Here is a 26247-nt window from a genome sequence, read left to right on the forward strand (position 1 = left end):
CATAGCTATGAAATCTAGTGCAGATTAAAAATAGATGTGGAAAACCTTTTTTTAAGTGCACATATATAAATAAAACATAATATTTCAATACTTTCTATTTCAGTAATGGGAAGGACTGCATGATCTTGTCTATGGGGACAGATTCCCCAGAGATGCAGTTCAATACTAAATAGCAAAGTACAGAGCATTGACAAGAAGTATGGTCTCTTTCTGCAAAACCACTTTATTAATGACATACTTTGTCAAATTGTTACATGTGACTATTCCACTTCAATATAACTCAACTAGAAGTATAATTGATTAGCAGTTTTTACCAATCCCACTGAAAAGAACAGAACTTTAATTTCATTTGACAGATTGTTAAATCGGGCTTTTATACCACCTGGTTAGTTCAAGCCAATTATTCTTATGAGTGATAAATATTCAACCGCCACACAATATAATATCCTTTAAAAAATGAAGTCTTAAAACTTAAAAAAATTATGGAAGTAGATTGTCCTAATGTGTAAGTTACACAGCGGTGACAAAGAGCTGCTTTTGGAAGCTGTATTAATTGTTTCAGGCCACAAGGACTCCATTCTTAGGGTATGCTCGTTAAATTACATTTCTAATGATGATGGTTTTTCACTTAGCAATTCACTCACACTTTCTCCTGGAGCTCCACCTCATGACTAGTGGCTACTAGTTAGTTTCAAGGCAACTGGATGTTATAATTAAAATGCACCTTCAGGGGAGGCCCTGAGATTCCCCCAGTTCCTCTCTGTCACAAGACCTTACTTAATTTTCATAACCACCTGGAATTTTGTACTTATGCATTTCTTTACCGGCTTGCTCTCACTTTTTTCTCAGAAAATAAGTGACATAAAAACAAGAGTTCGCATTAATTTGCTCACCACAATATGTCTAGTTTCTAGAATGGTACTTGGTTCTTAGTAGGAATGCAATAAACATTGATGTAATCAGTAAACTTTTAAATGTTGATTATGAAGGCACTTTTCCATATCATAAATTCATGTAGGAAAGTCAAATATGTGATATTTAATTTACAGTGTTATGCTATTAACCATAATTTATCAACTACACTAACTAGTCCAACACAGAGATGGTTCTTAAGAACCATAATTTACTAAATAGAATACCCCAAATAAACTCATTTATATAACAAAGGTATCTAGATTATGATTGGAGAGTAATTTATTTAGTACTTCTCAATATACCCTATATTGTGGTTCTAATGGGACTGTAATTCAGATCTTCATTTTTTTCCCCTTTAAAATCAAATTATGTTTTATATCTTTCAATTGTTAAGAGAGTTATATATTATTTTAACATTTAGTTTTCAATAAAAACCATGAGTTTTAACAATAGTAAGATTTTGATAAATTCCTTTAAGTTTATCTATATATTTAAACATCAAATGTAGTCATCATTCAGTAATTGAAGATTTTAAGCCACATTATGTGGTTGCTTATGAAAGTGTGCTGCTAACCAAGGTCTTTCCTATTTAAAGACAGGTAATTTTTCTTTTTTAGTTTGAGAACTCAGAATTAATAAAAACAAATATCACTGTAAATATTAGTTTAGAGCCCAGAATGTGTGAGTTTTAAGCTTAGAAATTAGTTTTCTAAATCCTGTGTTAAAATGATTGAATTAAAAAACCAACAAGAAGACTTCTCAGAAGCCTTTAACTTTTTGTCTTGTATAAGGTCTAGAGTTTTGAAATTTGTTTTACTTCCCCCCTCTCTCTTTTAATGGAATGAGTATGGGTAAATGTCTGAATAGATGCCAGATTAGGCTAAAAATTCTTTTAAAGTTTCAGTAAGCCATTCACATTGGTTTGAGAGTCTTGAAGAGGGAGTTATTTTTAATAGTTCTTGTTTTCTGAATAGTAGCCATTGTATAACTTCCCCTTTTTAAGAATAGATCACAGTTTGGGGAAATGAGTAATTCAACACACATCTGATTTGGTTACAGTTCAAAACCAGTAATCACTTTAAGAGTGATTAAATAGTGACACAATTTACATTATAGCGGCATCTGGTCTGTAAGGAAAATGAGGGGAGACTCCCCTTATAGTCTTTTCTTATTATCCTCATGGCTGTGGCATTTTCTGGACTCATTGTTATTGGTCATTCTTCTCAAGATCAGAAATGAGAATGTTTTCTTCCAAATGTACTGTACTAAAGTTGGTTGTAGGATAGTAAGGATTCCCAAACCCTGCAAGTCTCCTGAAGACACCGCTGTTGTGCTTGTACATACAGAAGGAAAGTGCAGAAATTGCCAGAATTACTATCAGTGTCAGTGCTACCGCAAGAGGTACAATGCTGTGACTTGGTCCTGAAAGAAGATGAAAAAAAGGAAGGGTTCAATGACAATGAATTAAGATAGATACTGCCACACAGTTACTTTCTATTTTATTATTTCTAAGAGACATCAAAAAATGTTCAAACCTACCTTTTCTTGAGTGCTCCTTTATTGTGTGAATATCTAAAAACAAATACAAAAAAAACCCACCTGAGATTAAAATTTTCTTTTAATTCAGCAAAATTATGTTATTATTTGTAGCAGAGTTCAACAAACTATGGCTCATGGATCAGATCTGGTGCCTGTTTTTATAAATAATGTTTTATTGGAACTCAGTCACACTCATCCATTTATGTATTGTCTTTGGCGGCTTTCATGCTACAGTGGCAGCGTGACAGAGACTATATGGCCCCCAAAGTCTAAACTATTTATTGTCTGGCCCTTTACAAGAAAATTTTGCTGACCCCTGATTTATTATAATCATTATTATTGCTCACAAACACATACACTGCTCTTTTTTTTAAGCTGAAAATTTTCCATCTAGTCTCAGCACTATGCTACAATAAAAATATGAATAAAATATAGTCCCTGCCTGCAAGGAACTCAGTTTTGTTAAGCTATGAGATGGAGTTTGTCCAGCAATGATAATCTCTTTACCTCCAGGGAAGGATTCTAAACTCAGCACTTTCTCACCTTTGCAATCTTAAGAATCTTGAAAAATGAATAAAAAATAGCTCTTCCACTCAAAAAGTTGGAGGGTTCCCATTTGATGACTTTCTACGGTAAAAATGTATCTCTTTCAAGTAGACTCTGTCTCCAAGTTTGAACGCTGCTATTTTTCCTCTAGGTAAAGATCCAGAGAAATAGGTACAGAATGACCCAGAGAAAGATCAGTAAATGATTTGTGAGTGGAGAAAGTGCCTTGGTGCAGTCCTTCGGCCCATTCATTCTTACACACTTAAAACATTAACATTGTCACCAACAGCAAAACCACATTAACAAAACCTGTTTTGCAATTTAAAAATAATACTATATAATTTTTCATCATACTATTAAAAACATATGTTATATGTGTGTGAAGAAACTTTAGAGTTATTGTTATTTTTTTATTTTTAGCTTTTAATGTTGGTTTATTTTTGAGAGAGAGTGGGCACGTGTGCGAGCAGGGGAGGGGCAGAGAGAGGAAGACACAGAATCCAAAGCAGGCTCCAGGCTCTGAGCTGTCAGCACAGAGCCCAACATGGGACTCTAATTCACTAACGGTGAGATCATGAGCTGAACCAAAATCAGATGCTTAACCAACTGAGCCACCCAGGTGTCCCATGTGAAGATACTTTTTAAAGAGAAGCTGTTAAAAGGATATTTATTCTCAAGATGCATGCAGTAGGCAGATATGGAAAGACCATGTAGAGTCAAAAAACTTGGACTGTGGGCTTCAGTTTGATCAAGTACATTTCTCATCTGTAAAATGGGAATATTGTATCTGCTTCACTGCTTTAAAAATTGCTATGAGGGGGGCGCCTGGGTGGCTCAGTTGGTTGAGCGTCCAACTTCGGCTCAGGTCATGATCTCACGGTTCGTGGGTTCGAGCCCCGCATCAGGCTCTGTGCTGACAGCTCAGAACCTGGAGCCTGTTTCAGATTCTGTGTCTCCCTCTCTCTCTGCCCCTCCCCTGTTCATGCTCTGTCTCCCTCTGTCTCAAAAATAAACATTAAAAAAAATTTTTAAAAAAATTGCTATGAGGGACGAAAGAGGTATCCTATATATTACAGGAAGCTTTAAAGTCTTGTATAGACGCAAGGTGTTTCTGATTTGTTTTTGATACTTAAATGCTATTGATCACTTGGGCACACTACTTATTAGGCTCAGTCCTGTTTTCCACACTATTAGGGCTTGAATGTTGGTGCCGACATCTTCCAGTTTTTTCTCCTTCATTCCCACCCAGTCTCTAATCAGATCACCAAATCCTGATGATTCTCTTTTCCTATTTCTATTCTTCCTCATGTTCCTTGTTCTGTCACTCAAATCACAACTGCCTCCCTTTATATCCAGATGAGTGTGATTCCACTGCAAGTGTCTACAGAGCACATAGGGCTTCCCTGTCAGGTTCACCATGAAGTTCAGCTCTCTAAACTGATACTCTCACAGTATCACAGAGAGATACTCTCTGTGAATGGATCCTACATTATTGTCCAGTTTTATTCTCATCACCACCTAATATGAGCCTTTTGCTCCAATCTGAGCTCATTCTCAATCACTGGCTTTAGTCATGCTGGGACTTTTGTCTAATATGCCTTCCCTCCTCTATTCTCTTCATCTTTTGGGATTCCAAAACCTTATCTCCTCTCTGAAATCTTCATCAGCAGGTTCCTCCTTCTCTGCAACACTGGCATCTAGAAATGTTGTGATTATTATTAAAAACACCTTTCCACTGTTAATGTTCATTGTTAACATCCTGTCTTAGAAATCTCTGTATTATTGGCAACTGACTAGAATTTTCTGGCTTAGATTTCTAAAATTATTATTTCTTTTTATCACCACAAACTATGTAGCTCGCAATGAAGTTAAAATATGACTTTTATAACATATTATGGCTAGCAACAGAGAATCACATCCATTATCCACAAGAATACCTAGGCCTTGATTATATTTCCTGGGACCAAAGATGAATCTTAACATTTCTGAGTAGCAGTTGCCAGAATGGTACTAGCAGTACCAGTAGCAGTTGCTTTTAACATTTCTAGTTCCATTTGTTTGAGGTTAAACTGCTTTTTGCGCATTAGTTGAACAAGGAGGATGACACAGGAAAGTCATAGTCTTTATAATGATTTTTTGTTGATATCAGAGAAAGAAGGAGCTGAAATGTCCTCTGACTTGTTTGATGTAGAACAAGATGATAATGTCAGAATCTGAATATTCCCCGAATACTTGCATTTTCAACGCTTGAAATGCTAAAGAGGTGGGTCAACATTAGTCAGGGTAGAATCAAAATGAAGAATTATCCTCTGACTTTACCCACCTGCTTCCATTTTGCATATAAATCCTTTTTTTTCTTGACATGGAGATAACTGCCACACTCCTTCGGGGACCCTCAGGGCAATACACAGATGGGGTTTGACATGGTCCGTCTCTGGCTTCCGAATGCCCCAGTTCGACTGGTCTGTGGGAGTTCCATCAAACCACTTTATGGTTTCATCTGTAGAAAAATTGTTGACTTACTATGACTTATACGTATGATTATCAAATATACTAAGACTGGAATGAACCATAAAAAGCAGTTCTTGGGGCATCTGGGTGGCTCAGGTGGTTAAGCATCCAACTCTTGATTTCAGTGGAGGTCATGATCTCACAGTTGTGAGATCAAGCCCTGCATTGGGCTCTGCGCTGGGTGTGGAGCCTGCTTAATATCTTCTCTCTCTCCCCTCCCCCATTTACTCGTGCACATGCTCGCTCTCTCTCTCTCTCTCTCTCTCTCTCTCTTTCTGAAAAAAGCAGCTCCTAAATTTAATGAGACTGTCTCTTTATGTGATACATTCGACTCAGTAGGTACAGTCATGAGGTCATTATCAAAAGGTAGGTATTAGTAAAGTTGCTTTGTGAACAGCTCTCTATTTATTTTAGATACATTTTTCTAATTTAGTTCATTTAGAATATCATCTTAAAAAAATTTTTTAGTGTTTATTTATTTTTGAGAGAGAGAGAGACAGAGACAGAGACAGAGAGAGAGAGAGGACAAGCAGGGAAGGGGCAGAGAGAGAAAGGGAGACCAGAATGTGAAGCAGGCTCCAGGCTCTGTGCTGATGCGGGGCCTGAACCCACGAACTGTGAGATCATGACCTGAGCCAAAGTCAGATGCCCAACCAACTGAGCCACCCAGGTGCCCCAAATATCATCTTTTTTTTAACATAATAGTTTGAATTTTGAAATATTCCCTATAATTGTAATCAATTTAAAGACATCATTTGAAGTCCTACCATCTATATCATTGCATAATGACTCTCTTTCTAAAATAATTTTACAATGAATTTCTTTAAGAAGCAAGCCAGTGGGGACTGAGGGGGTGGGGACAGTGGTAGAGTCCTCCAGGTGTAAGCAATAAGAGGAGACGCATTGTCTGAAAAGGATTTAAAACCAACAATAAAAGTACCTAAAAGTGGGTCAGCTTTTTATTACCATAATGGGCTAGAAATTCTAAACAACGTCTGTGATTGAAACACTCCTCCTTGTCAGAGTGAACCCACCCTCCACCTTGGGGCACCACTGTAAGAAGTTCTCCGTACCAATTAAAATATTTTTCTTTATAAGTACTTTCAATAACCACCAATTACATAGAGAAAAGAATACCACGTTCTCATTTGATCACTGACCCTGGTTTTTATGAGAAGCAAATAATTCTAAAAGCACAATTCATCACTGAAACGTTTCTATAACTCTGTTGTGCTTTTATAACATCGAGGAATCTGGGCTATTTTCAAACAAATAGGGTTTTGTTGTCTATAACTAAGTCTGTGAACACAAATTTCTCTCCAAGAACCTTCATGATGTGAGGGTAAGTATAAGATAAACTTGTTTGCTTGTTTTTATGTTTGGTATTCTGGGATTATTTCAAAGGACACAAGGGTATAGAAAAGGGTTAGCAATATTGTCTTTGGAGGAAGTGGCTTTCGGATTACTGTTATTTTTTCACTGCAAATATATCTAAGGAGAGCCTTCTGGTTTGTAGATGTCATTTTCATTAGCCTTGGCCACCATGTATTTATTTATCCTGTCTCCTCTTTACCCAAATCACTTACTGTCACCATCAAAGTGAGCATTCAACCAAACCATCTGGACAGAAGAACCAAAAGCAAAAAGCTCTTCTAGGAGAAATGAATTTTCAGTCTCATCCTTGATTGTTAAAAGATTAGATCCTATAAAAGACACAAACAATAAATAAACAAGTATTTGTGTTTATGGGTAAATTCAATTTTAAAAATGTCTCCTTTACAATAATTTGTAAAACTCAGTCTTTGCAGAGCAAACATTTCTATTGTGAATAAGTGATTTTTGATTAAAAATTTAAAAATTATACTACATTTATTAAAAGAGACAAGCATGTACTTAAGAAGCTAAAGGATAGAATATTAATTTTAGAGAACATTAAAAGTTTATAATTCAGATGCATTCAAAAGGAACATTTTCTGTGAAAGTGTAGTATTCTGAGATATCATATTAGGTTTTCACAGTCTATACCAGACACTGAATTTCATAGGTAGTCCATCCCCAAACAAGCAATTCAAAAGTATTTACTTTTTTTGTTGTTGCTCCTAAAGTCACTAAATAATCAGACAAATGAAGAAAACCACATTGTTTACTGAAACGTCAAGAAGGAATGCATTGAAAGCATTTTACCATCACAAAAGAATTACCTTCCTTTTTGCAAAATTCATGAGCAGCCTCAAAACTCGTACTGTCTAGGACTGTAGAAAAACTGTAGCAATTACTTTTGAATTTTATCCAGGGAATAGATGTTTCTGAGCACAACTCTGGGTGTCCAAATGGTTTTGTTTCTGTGAACAAAAATCAGTTATGATTTTAGGGTGGTGACTGGGTTCATTTATTGGGATAAACATTGCATTAAATTCTATGACAGACTAAGATAAATAGTGTAACGAGATTTTCATGATAATACTCTGAAAGAGTGGGTTTAATATAAATGATCAGAAAACCAAATCCGGTTTGTAGCATTTCTGGCAGAAATAATCTTTACCTACACATAACAGGGTATATTCATGCATAGCTTCTTAGGCTTAGTTTGGGTGCTGCATGGGTGAGGGTGGCTGTCTTTCATGTTTATAATTGGTATCCTAAAGGTTGGAAAAACTGGGGGATGTGATTCATAGAAATGAATGAAGTTGGCAAAAAGCACTTCCAAATGTACAAAATGTGTTCTGTGCAGTGCTGAATATTACAGATTTAGCAAATCCTTACCTGCCAATCAACCTGTGAGAGAAAATAATGCATTTGGTAAAGTAACATAGCATAGCAAAACATAACACATAACTAAGGGAAATATCAGGTAGACTTTTCTTTTTTTTTTTAAAAATTTTCTTTTTCAACGTTTATTTATTTTTGGGACAGAGAGAGACAGAGCATGAACGGGGGAGGGGCAGAGAGAGAGGGAGACACAGAATCGGAAACAGGCTCCAGGCTCTGAGCCATCAGCCCAGAGCCCGACGCGGGGCTCAAACTCACGGACCGTGAGATCGTGACCTGGCTGAAGTCGGACGCTTAACCGACTGCGCCACCCAGGCGCCCCCAGGTAGACTTTTCTTTAGAGGTCACCTCCATGATGAGATCCTAGGTGTATGGCTATGGGCATGTTACCTATCATATTCATACTTTGGTTTCTTTATCAATAAAAAGAGAGCCAATAGGACACCTGGGTGGCTCAGTTGGTTAAGTGTCCGACTCTTGATTTCAGCTCAGGTCATGATCTTACAGTTGTGAGATCAAGTTCTGCACTGGGCTCCACTCTTGCGGTAGAGCCTGCTTCAGATTTTCTCTCTCTGCGCACCCCCCTCTTCCCCTCCCCTACTTGTGCTTTCTTTCTCTCTCTCAAAATAAACATTTTTTTAAAAGTTATAAAAGAGAGTTAAACAACATCATTTTTACATGAGAAGTTTATTTATTTGTTTTTATTTTTCCCTTCTAAGTAATCTCTACACCCAACAAGGGACTCAAACTCATGACCGTGAGGTCTAAAGTCACATGCTCTACCAAATGACCTAGTCAGGTGCTTCTGCGTGAGGAGTTTAAAGGAGCTAATGCCTGATACTTCTTAAGCACTCAATAAATGCAGTGCTATTGAAAAGGGAAGAATAATTTTTATGGTGTTTTAGTAACAGAATTAGCTTTTCCAGTGTATGTGGCTATTATTTACATTATTATCCTGAATTATTTTGATCCAAATTTACATAGTGTGTATGCTGTTTAACTTATAGTATCCAGAATGTAAGCAAATATGTGCACTTTTACTAAATGAGAGATTTTAAAAGACACCAGCTGGTGTTAAAGAACTCTACGTAGCAATCAAGGAAAGGGGGACTTGGTGTAATGGGATGAACATCACATCAAAGAGCAAGGAAGCTTGGCTTCTCTTCCTGATCCTATTGGTGGACATCTGTGAGATCTTCAGTAAGCTATTTCATTCTCTGAGTTTGTTTTCTGTTTAAAATAAAGTTCACCTGGCTCAACTGGGAGAGCCAGGTGAGCTTTAAGAGTAATGAGGTATTATTATCATTGTTATCATATAATATAAATATTATTACTATCATCATCGTCATCATCTCTAGAATTTTATTAGTCTTTGACTTAAACGTGAATTTGCAGTCTGGCCTTCAAGGTCACACATGCTCTTAATGCAGGTTTCTATTCTGATTTCCCACCTCTCCTTACTGGTGCACTGCCATGAAGGCAAATTTCAACACTAGCTTCGCTTTACACCTTTCTTCCTTCCATGTCTTTGTCCAAGCTTTTCTTTTCTTTTCTTTTTTAACATTTACTTATTTTTGACACACACACACACACACACACACACACACACACACACACACAGAGTGAGTGTGAGAGGGGCAGAGAGAGGAGACACAGAATCTGAAGAAGGCTCCATGCTCTGAGCTGTCAGCACAGAGCCCAACGCGGGGCTCTAACTCACGAACCAGGTGGTCAGGTGGTGACCTGAGCCGAAGTCAGATGCTTAACTGACTAAGCTACCCAGATGCCCCTGTCCAAGCTTTTCTGTTCAGACTGCCTCTCCATGTCCAATCATTTTCTCACTACATCCTACCTATTCTTCAAGGCCAGTCAGACAGTTATGTCCTTCAAGAAGTCTTTCGACTTGTCCTCAAGTGGATGTGTTATGTTCTTTTTTCTTGCTAACCCCACAACTACCTCTTTTCCATCATTTGGTAGTTCTGCTTGGTATAACAGTTATTTGTCTGAACATCACCTACCGGACCAGAGGCTTCTTGAGGGCAGATACTTCTTACCCTTACTCAAAGCTCCTGCTTAGCACAGTGCCTTACACACAGTAGGTGCCAGTACATATTTGTTGAGTTGAATAGAATTGAACCTACCAGTAGGTACATGACAAATTGCTCCTTGCAGAAATGACTCGCAGGCTGTGCTACTCCAGCGTCCACTGGTGTCGGCAAAAACACAGTCACCCAAGATGGATGACTCATCGTCTTTCCAAAAAGTGAAGGAGGATTTGGTGCCATCTGACCAGTCAAAATTAAGACCATTCTGTGGAGGGAAATGCAGCCATAATTTCTTTGCTAGCACTGCATCACCCAGTGCTATTTGAGCAGCCCTTACTTCACGCACTGATTTGTATTTCCACATCTAGACTTCTATTTCAGGGGGTCTAGGATAGCTTGTGAATGTGGCCTGACAAAAAGAAATAGCTGTCACAACAGTATCTTTTTTAGTTTTGGGTAATCCTTTGTTCCCTACCACCATAATTTCCAAGTAAGCAATCAGAATGAAGTTGGATTAATATCTTGTTCTTTACACCAAAACCAATTTCAGATTGGTCAAAGATTCATACATATGAATTGGAAACATAAAGGTGCTAGAGAAAACTTGGCTAAATATTTTATACTCTTGGTGCGGGGAATATCTTTTCAAGTCTGATACAAAATCCAGAGGCCATAATGCAAAATTGACTACGTGAAGTTAAATCATTCTGTAATGCACAAATATAATAAACAACCAGAAGACACCATTCTCTCACCTATCCCAATGACAAGGATTAAAATTTTGACAGTGTCCAGTATTGACAAGGATATGAAAAACTACCTGTTATAATAGTTGTTTGCATGTAAATTAGTGTAAACTTTTGGCAGGCAGTATGGCACTATTTCTTAAAATGTAAAGTGTGCTCAGCAATTTAACTTCTAGGAATTTATCCAACTTACACAGGGTTGTTTGTTGTGTATTACTTGTAATTGTGAAAAACTGGGAAGAACCCAAATTTCTATTCACAGGAGCGTGGTATGGTATATCTTTATGTGGTGCTGCAAAGAATGTGTTAGATTTTTATGTGCTGACATGGAAAGGTGTACAAGGCATATTAAACAAAAAACAAGTTAAAGGACAGCACAAGTAGTATAACCTCATTTGTATTTAAAAAACAATATACATATTTACCCATTATGTAAATATGTGTAGGAAATTTTTAAATGATGCATAAGAAATATTTACAGTGATTACCTCTGGGGTACAGAACCAGAGGTTAAGACAGAATAGAGTTTACTTTTTACTACTGCAAGTGTATAATAGTTTTATTTTAAAAAAAAGGAAAACTAAGAAAAAAATCTTACTCTCCAAAATACATCCCTAGAGGGAGAGAAAACCCACGTGTTAAATTCCAAGGTGGTACTGAATTAATTAATAACCACATTTCTAGACAGGAAGCATGATCCATTTTTCTTGATAATTTCTTAAATGCAGATTGCCCAAATGCAGGTGCTTGAGTTTAAGATGTGTTCCACTGCCCACATGAGGCAGTATCTAGAGACACTCAGAAATTTTCAGAGAACCTTTGAAGGGCATTATTTTCCATAGATTAGGCAAGTGGATGTTTGTTCTAAAAAAGGTGTATACCTTTAATTTGTAGTCATAAGCTATTCGTAAGGTTGGTCATAGTTGTTGTATAAACCAATTACTTAAATGTTACATTTGCTATTATTTCTTGGAATTTTTTTTCTCTGTGTTAATTTCAGTGTCCATACCACTAAGGAAGTAGATGTGAAACTTAGTTATGCAGGGATGTTCCAAGAGATTTAAGATACTTACATCTGCAGTGAACAATCCAATCCAGTGGGGATGTCCTAACCGGTTGAGGATAACAGTGAGGAAGGACTGGTGATACTGATCTGTAATGCTGGCCAATTCTGCTCCATGCATTAGGCAGGTTTTTATTGCTGTATACCAAGTCATATTTGCATTAATTATCTTATAAGTTCTGTTTCCATATTCTAAGGTATTGGGGACTGGATACATATCAGATGTATTTACACTGTGTCCAGAGGTATCTAGAACAAGAACAACAACAACAATCATTTTTAGCATCCGGTTGAGAAAGGGAGAGGCAAAGCTTAGCATGGATCCATGTCATAATGATCCATGCTGTGATGAACATCAGTTTTCCTTCCCAGAACTATTTCAAAATGAGGGTAATACCTGAAAGCATAGGTGATGCTAAAGAATGAGAACTTAGGAAGTTTAATGCATGAGTTTCTTTAAAAAAAAAAATACATACATAGAGAAGATTTCTAGAAGATTTCCCATTTTTTACTCCCTTTTTCTCCTTTTTTAAAAATTTAAATTTAGTTAACATAGAGCACAATATTGGTTTCTGGAGTAGAATTCAGTAATTCATCATTTACATACAACACCCAGTGCTCATCATAACAAGGTCCCTCCTTAATACCTTATATAGCTTAATACCTTAATCCATCTAGCCCATCTCCCACCCACATCACTCCATCAACCCTCAGTTTGTTCTCTATCATTAAGAGTCTCTTGTGGTTTATTTCCCTCTCTCCTCTTGTTCCCCTACCCCCACCTTCCATATGTTCATCTGTTCTGTTTCTTAAATTCCACATATAAGTGAAATCATACAGTATTTGTCTTTCTTTGATTGACTTATTTCGCTTAGCATAATACATTCTAGCTCCATCCATGTCATTGCAAATGGCAAGATTTCATTCTTTTTTTTTCCTTTTTTTTTTTTTAATATATGAAATTTATTGTCAAATTGGTTTCCATACAACACCCAGTGCTCATCCCAAAAGATGCCCTCTTTTAGGATGCCCCAGACAGGTTTTATTCCACTAGTTACACCCGGCCCAACACACATTGCTCTGGCAGAACTTAATACTTACTAAGAGAATATTGACATATATTATGGAGTCATATATTGTGTTGCAAACATAATTTTACAAGCATACATTCTCAAATACCACCCTTTTTTAAATAATTTTTTTAATGTTTATTTATTTTTGAGAAACAGACAGAGCATGAGCAGGTGAGGGGCAGAGAGAGAGGGAGACACAGAATATGAAGCAGGCTCCAGACTTTGAGCTGTGAGCACAGAACCCAGTAAGGGGCTTGAACCCACCAACTGTGAGATCATGACCTTAGCCAAAGTCAGTCACTTAACCAACTGAGCCACCCAGGCACCCCCCTTTTTTAAATCAAATACCACCCTTTATTAAACTTGAGATTGTATGATAGTTGCTATCACGTTTAATGTTTACATGTATAAATTCTAAATAGAAACTTAAAAACTACATTAATAAACAGAATACACACATTCTATAAATAGTTTCTATTAATATGTCATCTGTCAGAGTCAAGATGTACAAATTAAAAGGCAAGGTTTTCCCAGACATGATGACTGGTGCCATCTTGTTCATGAGCGACAGGTCATGTGACAGCCAACCCCTTTTTTTACATCCAGGATATTTCCTCTTTAAAATGTGCACTTGCCTTTTTGTTCTGTACTATATCGTGTACTATGATAGGCTAAAGTTAGCAAACCTAAAATAGAAAAACGAGGTAAGAATTTCTGAACTGTCTTATCCAAAGTGGCTGGGATATTTTTCTATTTACTGGTTTTATTACAATTGGGGTTGAAAAGGAACATGGTGAGGTGTGAATAGGTCAGAAGACTTGTGAATCAACCCCAGTCCTGACTATGCATGGCTAAATGACCTTGGAAAAACAAGTAATCTCTCCAAGCCTCAAATTTCTGGTTTTTTTTTTTTTAACGTTTATTTATTTTGGGGACAGAGAGAGACAGAGCATGAACGGGGGAGGGGCAGAGAGAGAGGGAGACACAGAATCGGAAACAGGCTCCAGGCTCTGAGCCATCAGCCCAGAGCCTGATGCGGGGCTCGAACTCACGGACCGCGAGATCGTGACCTGGCTGAAGTCGGACGCTTAACCGACTGCGCCACCCAGGCGCCCCACAAATTTCTGGTCTTTAAGAGATAAGTAAAGCTTTCCTTGGAGGGGTGTGGGTAGAATTTAGAGATAACACACAGAGCACTTACTGGAACACAGTACTTGGAATGTAGTACCCAGAACAAAGCAGGTGCTCAATAAATGTTGGTTCTTTATGCCAAGTAAAAATGGCAAAGTGGGAATTTGACTCTTACCTGAAAATGTTACCTCAATATAATAATAGCACATATTGTAAAACAAAAGTGAAATTAACCTATTTACCAAGTAAATTATGATGGACTACACTTTTATATTTGTTTATTCTTTACTAGAGGTCTATTGGCCACTTGCCAGTCTATATACCAAGTCTAATGTTATTTTTTTTTAAAAAATAATATAATACCATAGTAGATATTTAAAAATGATAACTAGTAAAATTAAGGCAACTAAATATTTTCATATATGTGACCTAAATACCAATTTTACTATTTACCCCCATTATATTACATATCTGTATTTTTACACACATAAAATTCTTCATATGTAATTGATTCCATAAAACTTCAAAACATACGTGGTTTTGAGCAACATGATTTTGCCACTCATTGACCTGAAAAAGAAGGATCTGTTGGAAACCAAGCCCCATATTGGGGGTCTTGATTTTGTTCCTGTCTCCCTTTTATTTAGGTATCTTTATTCTTTCAGGCAGTTAAGAGAGTTTGCGCTCTAAGCCCAATGTAAGCAGCTGTTTATATGGCAAATAAAGAAGTGGAGCAGAATTTGGTCATTTATTGTAGGCTAAGAGAATTTGTGTAGTTGAATAATATTTTTTGGAAATAATAATATAAACAGCTGTCATTTGTTAATATGCTGGCCACTTGCTAAGCATTATATATGCATAGACTTTGTATGTGCATAGAGTGAGATAGTTATTATCCCATTTTACAGATGTGAAGTCACATCTGTAAAAAGATAAGAAACTTCATTGACACTTAATTACAGAGATGGGGAAAGAACCCAGGTGGGGTATGAATTCCAGTGCCTATGCTCCCAACCACCCCTACTTTAGACTATGTCCAAAAGGCCATATACAATGTTAGCCCAAAAAATTTCAAAGAGAGAAAGTGGTAAGAGAGCAGTCCATTTTAAGAAGAGATCAACATCAGTGTCACAGAATAGAATCATTGTATTTAACTGAGTGACCTTGAATATGTAATTTATTTTTTCTAAGCCTCAAGTTTCTCATCTGTAAAATAACACTTTTTACCTACTTCCTAGCATTGTTGGGAGGTTTTTATGCCTTATTGCTTATGAAACCAAGGCACAGGGCCAGGTATATCATAAGTATGCAAATACATGGTGTATTGATATTATTTCTTTCCCTACAAGACTCTTCTCTTCTCATAATACCCTTGCTATAATTGATTATCTTCTTTCAATTCCTGAATATTATTATTTTTCAGTGATAGCTGTGAATTGGGAAATAGCTTCCCTGGGCTATTCTGAGGATGGATAGATACTCAGTGCATTAAAGTGTTCACATACATGCAACACTAAGAGGTATAAATCATATTCCAAGTAAGTATATAAACAATAGGCTGCCCAGAGTTGCACCCAGCTCCAAACACAAACTGTGGTCTTTTAGAGTAGCATCATACAGGGAAACCTTGCACTTGGTGAAAGCACAAGTTGGAGCTATTGTTTTTGTTGTTGCTATTTTTATTTTTATTAGTCAAGGTCACTTACAGTGCATTTGACCTGATCATCAACCCCACTGACTACGTGTAATAGTATGGCTTTTGTATTTCACACCAAAAGTTACTGGGGGTTCTGATCATTAGCTCTAGAGACATGCTACATGTCATATTTAGTCACAGAGGGCATTTTTAGGTTTCCAAGAAAGTAGGAAATATTAGTTTGTTTATTTCTTTATTTAACAACATTTTCTTAAAGCCTTTTTTATTCCCTGAACACACACATAAACTCAGAAGAAAGCAGTAAAGCCACTTAATAGGGCTAAAATGGATGCATAAACTTGGTCATCTCTCAGATGGTCTCTGTAGTCTTTAGAACCCCACTAAAGGCCATAATCCTGGGGTAGGAGAGATTAAATGAGCAAATATATATAAAGCTCAAAAAGTAAGTGCCTGACACTGTTAGCTATGAAAATGACAGTTATACAGTGTGTAAAACAAATATGGAAGAGAAGAGTGGGTCATAGAGATGAAAGGAATAAAAAACCAAATATTTCTTACCCTGCATTTTTTCACAAACAAACCCGTGACCTTCTTTTCCACAGTCTTCAAAATACCATTTTCCAGTGAAATGAAAATTAGGATTACTTGACAGCAAGGCACAGAGAGGAATGTGTTTTGAACTTCAGTGATGTTATGACTTGGAATCTTTAAAAAGACACATATGTTTTCCAAAAAAAAATGGAAACATATAACATTATTATAACACTGAAATTTTTATTAAGGACAATTTAAAAATTCAAGTACTATTATCCCTTTATTTGCATTTAATAAACCTGTTCACAGATCACTTCATAACCTGACAAGTAAATAATTATTGTGATAAGTAATATCATTTATAGAACACATGAAAATGACATAATTACATTATTAAAAATTAATATAATAATAGACTAATAAAATTTATGCCTATAAAGTATAGGAAGTAAAAGAACACTTTACTAAGTATTAAATAGGATCTCTTGCTAAAATTTTTTCTAAAAATTAAATCTGAAAACTTACATTTATATCAAATGGAGACCAGTTAGAATATGCCACAGACTTTCCATTTAGCCATTTTTCATAATTACCATTTTGTAACCCTATCCACACATTAGTGGTCTGGCCAAAAAGATTCATAGTAATGAAAGCTAAAAAATAGAAATACATTATCAAATTTAATACCATATAAACCATTTGGGTAATCATCGAATTCTGTTTGTAGCTATGATTTTATTTAAATGACAGCAAAACTTAATTATGAATCAATTGTAGGAATTTGTTCTTACTAAGGTAATACAGTCTCTTTCACTTTTGTTTCAGTTTAATTGATAGACATTAGCTAGCTAAGCCTGGGATTTCATCGTATCATTAACAAAACTATTTCCAGTGTTCATTCAATGCCTTTCTAAACAAAAGAAGATTTATCAACTCTACTTAAACTGAAGTATACAATTGCCTAAATATCAAATAAAGGTGTACAGGTAAATCTAAAGGGATCTAAAAATTATACCATGCAGTTTTTATAGAGTGTACCTCAGATTATTTCAGCCATTTTGCAATAAAGATCATAAATCTGCCCTATTTTTTCCACTATTACTGGGGAGACAAAAGTCTTCAAAAATCAGCAGTTTATAAGCAATGCAATGTACTAACTTTTACACATGTCATGATATAAACCTTATAGGTCAAACTGAAAATGTATGTGTCATCAGCTATATAATACATATGATGTTGATTTGGAAATGTTAGCCTTTTGGGGGGACATTTTTTTTTTAATTTTTTTAAAAATCTTTTTTCAACGTTTATTTATTTATTTATTTTTTTTTAAATTTTTTTTTTCAACGTTTATTTATTTTGGGGACAGAGAGAGACAGAGCATGAACGGGGGAGGGGCAGAGAGAGAGGGAGACAAAGAATCGGAAACAGGCTCCAGGCTCCAAGCCATCAGCCCAGAGCCCGACGCGGGGCTCGAACTCACGGACCGCGAGATCGTGACCTGGCTGAAGTCGGACGCTTAACCGACTGCGCCACCCAGGCGCCCCCAACGTTTATTTATTTTTGAGACAGAGAGAGACAGAGCATGAATGGGGGAGGGTCAGAGAGAGGGGGAGACACAGAATCCGAAACAGGCTCCAGGCTCTGAGCTGTCAGCACAGAGCCTGACGTGGGGCTCGAACTCATGGACCGCGAGATCATGACCTGAGCCGAAGTCAGCCGCTTAACCGACTGAGCCACCCAGGCGCCCCTGGGGGGACATTTTTAAAGTTTATTTATTTATTTTGAGAGAGAAAAGGCGAGTGGGGGAGGGGGAGAGAGACAGGGGGAGAGAGAATCCCAAGCACTGTTAGCACAGAGCCAGATGCAGGGCTCTATCTTACAAACTGTGAGATCATGACCTGAGCTGAAATCAAGAGTTGGACGCTTAACCAACTGAGCCACTCAGGTGCCCCCATTTTAATAGATATTGAAATAAAAATGGTTATTTTTGCCCAACTGAATATTGAATACTCTACCTTGCTCCACCTCATTTTCAATGGCGACCAGTGTGCCCCCTTCTTCAACACAGAAATCTTGAGCTGATGTCCAGTTCTTCCAATCCCTTGGGTCTTTGGGGATTTTCACCAAAAGGCACTTTAAAAAAAATGTCCAAAAAGCATTCATTTCCATATTTTTCTTAATGAGTTAAAAACCTTCCAAAGACACTGAGGATCAGTCTTTAGAATTCTTTATAATTTTCGTGAGCAGAAATGACTCATTTTTTTTTTCTTTGAGCTGCTCCAAAGATAGGAGAGTAAAACAGAAGACCAGCTTTTAGGGTAAGTCAATATCTTGCATGCATTTGTATCAGGCAGGAACAGAAACAAGGATGTGTTTTGTTCTGTAAGGTATCAGAACGATGTCTTTTGCTCAATGAAAAACAGTATTCCTTTTAAAAAGGAGCCAGCCTGTAGTGTGGTTTTAATTTTTAAAAATCCTGTAGGTAGCAATTAATAGCTTAGTTCAATTTTATTTACAAATACATTTCCTCACTTTAAGTGAGAGGGGAATACTGGGAAATCAAACCACAACAGGGACTTAAATTCACTAATTACTTGAGTTAGCTATGTGGTTTGTAAGTCCACGAGGGAGAGCCAGAAAAGAAAAAAATGAGCCCAGTTGGGAAAGAAGCAAGGGCAGGACCAAAGAAACCTAGGGAGGAGAAATAGATGGGACGGTGGCCAGTACTGTCAATGGGACACAAAAAGAAGGCTATGGGATTTTGCAGTGAGGGCTGATTTTTACTCATGAGAGAATCATGTCTGTGGCATGGCAGGGCTACTCATTATGGAGCGAGAAATGGAACAATAACCACTGCACAGGTCAGGTAGTGTTGAAGACACCACCCATCCGCAACCAAAGCTCAGTGAAATTTAAACATGTTAATAGGGCCAGGTGGAGTCAGGGGGGAGAGAGAGATAGAAAAGAAAGGCTGTAGTGGATCAGGCAATGTTGCAGAGACGTCAGGAGAAACTGTATGCAAAGAATATTCTGTGTTGAATATTCTCTTGTCAATGAACATAGGCAACCCTGGTCATTGATAGGTTAGATCTCAAGATTTCACCACCCAGAAAATCCCAGTTACAAGATAATTCTAGGCAAGTGTGGAAGCCTGCACTTGAGAGAGCATCCTTCCTCATCCCCTTTTGGAATGACATCCTTCCTCATTCTTTAATTTCTATATTTGTCAGTCCCCCATCCTTTCCCATCATCATAAACTCATTAAAAAGCAGAGACTAAATGTTGCTTTTTTTTGAACATCACAACAAAGAAGGTCCCCAATAAATATTTATGGAACATTATGAAAGCCAATAGACCCCAAAATAGTTGTCAAACAACATTCTCAGGCATTCTAGATTTAGTCCAATGGTTCTCAAAGGGCAGCATTCAATAATCTCTGGAGACATTTTTGATTGTCACAGCTTGATGTGGGAGCTTTGCTATTGGAATCGGGTGGGTAGGGTATAAGGATGCTATTAAGCATTCTATAACACACAGGTCAGCCCCTCATAACAAAGAATTATTCAGCCCCAAATGTCAATAGTGCCCAGGTAATTCCTTTCAGAACTTGATCCTAATCGTGTCACTCTTTAGTTTAAAACTATTAGGGATTTTCCAAAAAAAATCAAAATCAAAATCTAAAAACTATAAGGGATTTTCCACTGTTCTTAGGATAAAAACCAGAAATCTGATGTAGCCTGAAGTTGAATTACCAAATAAGAGAGGAAATACATTTTCAATTCTTCTGGTCCTCGTCACCTTGTTTGCTTCACAAAGAAATGGAATTGGCTTTAAAGGATTTTAATTTTATAGCAACTATTCTTTTATCTATTTCCTTTCATTTTGTCTCTTCTCTCTAATTACAAATTCCAAACAGTGGCACACACTAATTATTAGGCAGTCTTATCATTTAATGTGAATTCACCTTGCGTTCAGATAGTCACACTAATGAACCATTCATAAATACCAATGAACCTCATTGGTTTAGTTAGCTCAATAAATCTTTCTAGAAAACACACACACACATGCCCCCATCCCATCCCCCAACTCATCCAACCCCCCACATTTGCCTCAGCCAAGATTTACTAGCTGGAGTATGAGAGTGTAGCCTCCTATTACCACACTTCATTGTTTCAAAAAAAATTACTACCACACTTTGAAATGGTTGTCATTAGTAATTAAAGCAAAGCAGCAAGAAGACGTACAGCACTTTTAAATTGTTTACTTACTAATTTGCAAAATGTGATCAAGGTTAAGGCATCTCTTATTATTACTGTGAATTAAGGATACCCTACTGTAATCCAAATGAGTTTTGAATACAAAATTCTTACCTTAAAATCATTTCCAGTTCAAAACTTGAAAGTGGAATTTATGATCTTTCCCCCAAACTTGGTCCTTTTCCAGTATTCTTACTGACATTGAGTGACAAAATCAGTCATACATTTATATAAGCCTGAAACCTGGGAGTCTCCTCACCTTCCCACCCCAGCCCCTCTTCAATCTACCATTTGGACATCCCATTTCTCAATGTCCTTCCCCCATTCCTACTGCCTCACAGTCTCTGCCTTCACTATCTTACCTTGGATTATTACAATAACTTCCCAACCACTCTTAGAATCTTCATCATCCTTGCCTCTCTCCAGTCTGTCTTTGCCATTGCAGCATGAATGATTCTTTTTCAAAACTCATTCCTGATCATGTCCTTCTTTAGGTAAAACCCTTGAGGCATTTCTCATTGTTCTTAGGATAAAAACCAGAAACTCTTTTTTATTTCACTTTTCACATTCTAGTTCTTTATGCTTCCTTTAGTTTCTTCAATAGATTGCATCCCCTCTCACCACAGGACCTTAGCACATGCTATACTCCCCTGCTTTTAATGCTTCCTGTCCTTCTGACTACGTCAGTCATGTTCTCCTGTTATATACTTTAATAGAACTATGTAAGTCTTCTTCATCATATGTGTCACAGTTATAAATTAGAGGTCTTTTCCTGAGTGATTTACTAATGTTTGTTTCCTCTCTAGTCTGTAAGCTCCAAAAGAGAAGGGATTTTGTTTGTTTTTCCTCACCATAAAATTACCAACATCCAACATAGCTAAGTGAATGAATGAATAAAGTGCTAATAATATTAATAATTAAGAGAGTGTTTTTTTAAAGGAAAAGTTATGTTGTGCATGAAATCAAATTTTGGCTAATTCCAAAGTAGATGGTGCAAAGCAGGCATTAGTACTCGACCCAGATCCCTGGATAAAGATGTGTGAGTGGAAGCATAAGAATTAATCTAATATAAACACAAGCACATGCACACTTAGAATTTTTCCTGCCTATAGCTCTGCTGTGACAAGTATCTTTGATGACTCACTCTTCTGGAAGTAATCCCAGGTCAGGACTCATATATCATCAAACACAGAGAAAATAATTTATAGAACATTAGAAAAGATGCTTAACTTCTGGTATCTCAGTTTTAAAACTCTTAAAGGTGACTTCCTCTTCCTGTAAGCTGCCTGAGGTGATCTTTGAAAATGGTTGACTATTCACTTGACCCAGACAATCTGACAAAATCATGCAAATCAAGAGGCTCAAATATTCATGTTCACTTTAAGAACACACATGAAACTGCCCAGCCCATCAAGGGTATGCATATCTGAAAAGCCACCAAGTATCTGAAAAGTATTTGCAGAAGCAATGTATTCAATTCTGATGCTACAGTTGTGGAGTTGGTAGGTGTGCCCAGGCCAAACAGTGGGGCTGGACACAGGGCCAGTGGCCCAAAAAAGAATTTTTGCTGCACATGCTTAAAAATGCAGAGAGGAATGCTGAACTTAAGGGTTTAGATGTAGATTCTCTTGTCATTGAGCACATCCAGGCGAACAAAGCCCCCAAGATGTGGCATAGAACTTACAGGGCTCATGGATGAACCCGTACATGAGCTCTCCCTGCCACACTGAGATGATCCTTATTGAAAAAGAGCAGATTGTTTGTTTCTAAACCAGAAGAGGAGGTTGCACAAAAGAAAAAGATATCCTAGAAGAAAGTGAAGACACAAAAACTAATGGGCTGGGAGTTAATTCTGCATAAAATAAATGCAAATAAAAGTAAAACAAACAAACAAACAAACAAACCTCTTATAGGTGGATAGTCAACCAACTAGATTTTTTTTCTTAGAGATAACCAATAAAAATGAGCCATAGAAAATTGACAAACAAGAAGCAAAATTTAATGAGATATAACATATCGATGCTCATTCAGAACTGTGAAGTGAGTAATGTCTGTCATTGCTATCTCCCAGTTTTCCTTCTGTAACTTTGTTAATCAGGGAAGCCATCCCCACAGGGCTCTCCTCCTCTCCATTATCAATCCTCCTATTGCCAGCTTTTCTAATGATCTGATAAGCCCACTTATTCCAAGGCGTACATGACAAATGAGGCAATCTCAGAAATAAAGAAAATTAAAAAATAAAGAGTCAAGGCAAAGGAGTGAGACTCCAGTGATTTTAGACATTACTATGCAAAGGAAGGTGTGGTGGGTGGGGACACTTGAGCACCCTGTAACATTACTCTGTAAAAGATCCTTTCTTAGGAAGCCTGCTGTGACAGTATCTTTATTAGTCAATTCCTCTGAATGATTCAAAGACTAAGTCGTGCAGCTCTCCTATTGCTGGGCAAATATTGGCTGTGCATTAGAATAACCAAGGGAACTTTTAAAAAACACTGATGCTTAGATCCAATGCAGATCAATTAAATCAGAATCTTTAGGATGTCACCTGCACCTTGACATTTTTAAAAAGCTAACATGGCAATTCTAAATATTTGATCAGGGCTGTGAACTACTAATCTAACTGTTAGTTATCAATAAAGTTTTTTTTTTTTTAACTTTGAGCTACACAGGGATGTTTTAATTCTGCTCCAATCCTGCTTCAGAAAGCCTTTCTCCTCTCATGTATGTGTTTGTGCTTTACTCACTCCCCTTCTATTCCTTTCAAAGGAAGTATTCACTTACTCTGTTGCCCTGGGTCTGTTCCCCGGTTACTGCTACCATGCCTCTGTACATATATACTCAATATGTTTACACAGGAGAAAACATCGACTAGAGTTAAGCTGTGCAGATAAAGAAGTTTGGGGGGAGGATAATAGCCAAGGGCTGAACCAAAAACAAATATTGAGAGTTTCTAAGAATTATTTCTCTAGTGCCAAGGATTTGATTTGCTGTTAATTTCCTTAAAATACCCTCCTTTGTACATGGGAGAAGTTATGATTAGTAACTGGAACAGTTGTCTGCATGCTTTGGGGTTGCTCACTGTCTGCATCGAAAATGTGACTTTGAGACAAGATATGCATTCCTTTGTGTCTGTCCCATATAGAGCACTCCAGGATGCATCTGTTTTAATAGTTTCAAGGTAGAAAAATTAACTAAAAATGGACCAAAACCTTAAGAGCTAAAACCATAAAGTTCTAGGAAGAAACATAAGAGGTAAATTTTAATGACCTTGGGTTTGGCAAACTATTCTTAGATATGACACCAAAAACATGAGTAAAAAGAGAAATTAGATAAATTGGACTTCATTAAAATTAAAACTGTTGTGCATCAAAAGACATTAGAAAAGACAACCTACAGAATGGGAGAAAATACTTGCAAAACATGTATCTGATAGGGGCTTAATTTCTAGAATATATAAAGAACTCCTACAACTCAACAATAAAAAGACAACCCAAATGAAAACAAAGGACTTGAATAGACATGTTTTCCAAAGGCAATATACAAATGGTCAATAAGCACATGAAAAGACACTCAACATCCTTAGCCATTAGGCAAATGTAAATCAAACCATAATGAGATTAACTCTAGACATGCACTAGGATGCATGCAAAAAAATAGCTAATAACAAGTGTTGTTAAGGATGTGGAGAAATTGCTAGCATACGTTGCTAGCAGGCTTGTAAAATGGTTCAGCCATGTATGTGAAAAACATTTTGCTGGTTCTTCAAAAAGTTAAACACAGAATTAGTACATGATGTAGCAATTCCATTCCTAGGTGTATATCCAAAAGAAGTGAAAACAGGGACTCCAGCAGATACCTGTATGCCAATGGTCATTGAAAATTTATTAATAATAACCAAAACGTGGAAACAACCCAAGTCCATCAACAGATGAATGGCAAAACAAAATGTGGTGTGGAATATTAGTTAGTCATAAAGAGGGATGAAGTTCTGATACACATTATAATATGGATAAACAGTGAAAACATTATTCAAAGAGAAATAAGCCAGAAAAAAAAGGACAAATATTGTATAAATTCACTTACATGAAATATCTAGACAGGCAAATTCATAGAGATAGGAAACAGATTAGAACTTACCATGGCTAGAGGAATGGGGAATTGGGAGTTATTGCTTAATAGTTACAGGGTTTCTGTTTGGGATGATGATAAATTTTAGAAATAAAGGGGATGGCTGAATAACATTGTGAATGTAATTATTGCCACTGAATTGTACATTTAAAATGGTAAAAATGGCATATTTTATTTTAAATATATTTTACCACGGTAGAATAGCTATAAAAAGAACTAAGTGTCAAAGGTTTTAATTAAAGACTTAGTTATACTCAGTGTTCTATTGAATACTTGCTACGTTTCTTATATTGAAATGTATAAATTACTTGTAACTGGTAGATTTTATAGTTTGGGAAAATAGGAATCAGGCAGAAAGTATTAACTATTAAAAATGTACCTCAATACCATATAAAGTTTTAGAAAACCACTATATTTTAGAAGATATCTCAGTGCCACCAGATTGACTGTATCATGGGGCTAAACTGATCTAGTAATTTAAGAATTCTTATATGAAGTGGCAACTGTAGGAAAGAGACAAGACTACTTGACTCGAGGTCAGAAAACCTGAGGTTGATTCTCAACCTGACACTTATTTGCTGTGAACTTCCAGAAAAAGCACACAATGTTACCAGTCTTGGTCTTCTTGTGTATAGGATGGGATAATAATTCTGTGTATTTAAAGAATTGAACAAAATAAGAAATATATCTTTTAAATCAGCCAGCAAAAACTCTTAGCCACAAGGTAGAAGAAACCCAAATGTCATCAGTGGGTGAGTGGAAAAACAAAATGTGGTACATACATAAAATGGAATATTATTGTCTCAAAAAGGAAGGAAATTCTGACACATGCCCTAACATGGCTGAACTTGGAGGACGTTCTGCTTAGTGAAATAACCCACTCACAAAAGATCAAATAACGTACAACTCTACTTATCCTCAGTGTCTGAAGTAGTCAAATTAATAGAAACAGAAAGCAGAATTATGGTTGCCAGGGGCTGGGAGAGGGGAAATGAGGGGTTGTTGTTTATTGGATTTAGGGTTTCAGTTTTACAAGATGAAAAAGGTCAGCAGATTCATTGCACAACAATGTGAATATACTTAACACTACCTCACTAAACACTTAAAAATGGTTAAGATGGTAAATTCTATATTATGTGAATTTTACCACAATTAAAAAAATCAGTGCCAAATATGTAGTAAGTGTTCAACAAATACGTGTAAAATCCCAGTGGCCCCATATCACAAATTAACAGTGAACGGAAGATCATAAAGGAGAGAAGGCTCTGCCAATATAACTGAATATACAGATTGAAAACTGGCTGTCAACAAAGAGCAATTTCATATTAACA

At 36.7% G+C, this 26247-nt stretch overlaps 1 protein-coding gene and 1 pseudogene across 1 annotated transcript in view; one reads left to right on the plus strand and one right to left on the minus strand.

Moving 5' to 3' along the window:
- Positions 1-203: 203 nt before the first annotated feature.
- The window catches only part of PLA2R1 (phospholipase A2 receptor 1), a 121824-nt gene continuing 95780 nt past the window's right edge, over positions 204-26247 (minus strand). Inside the window, 11 exon segments of the mRNA XM_043576864.1 lie at positions 204-2337; positions 2455-2487; positions 5324-5500; positions 7098-7214; positions 7713-7853; positions 10422-10590; positions 12145-12383; positions 16554-16673; positions 16676-16700; positions 17055-17182; positions 18548-18665. Of these exon segments, the coding sequence (XP_043432799.1) occupies positions 2123-2337; positions 2455-2487; positions 5324-5500; positions 7098-7214; positions 7713-7853; positions 10422-10590; positions 12145-12383; positions 16554-16673; positions 16676-16700; positions 17055-17182; positions 18548-18665 (1482 nt within the window). The 3' untranslated portion in view covers positions 204-2122.
- LOC122481374 lies at positions 22036-22628 on the plus strand (annotated as a pseudogene).

Source organism: Prionailurus bengalensis, chromosome C1 (genome assembly GCF_016509475.1).
Source record: "Prionailurus bengalensis isolate Pbe53 chromosome C1, Fcat_Pben_1.1_paternal_pri, whole genome shotgun sequence".
In the NCBI taxonomy this organism is placed as follows: domain Eukaryota; kingdom Metazoa; phylum Chordata; class Mammalia; order Carnivora; family Felidae; genus Prionailurus; species Prionailurus bengalensis.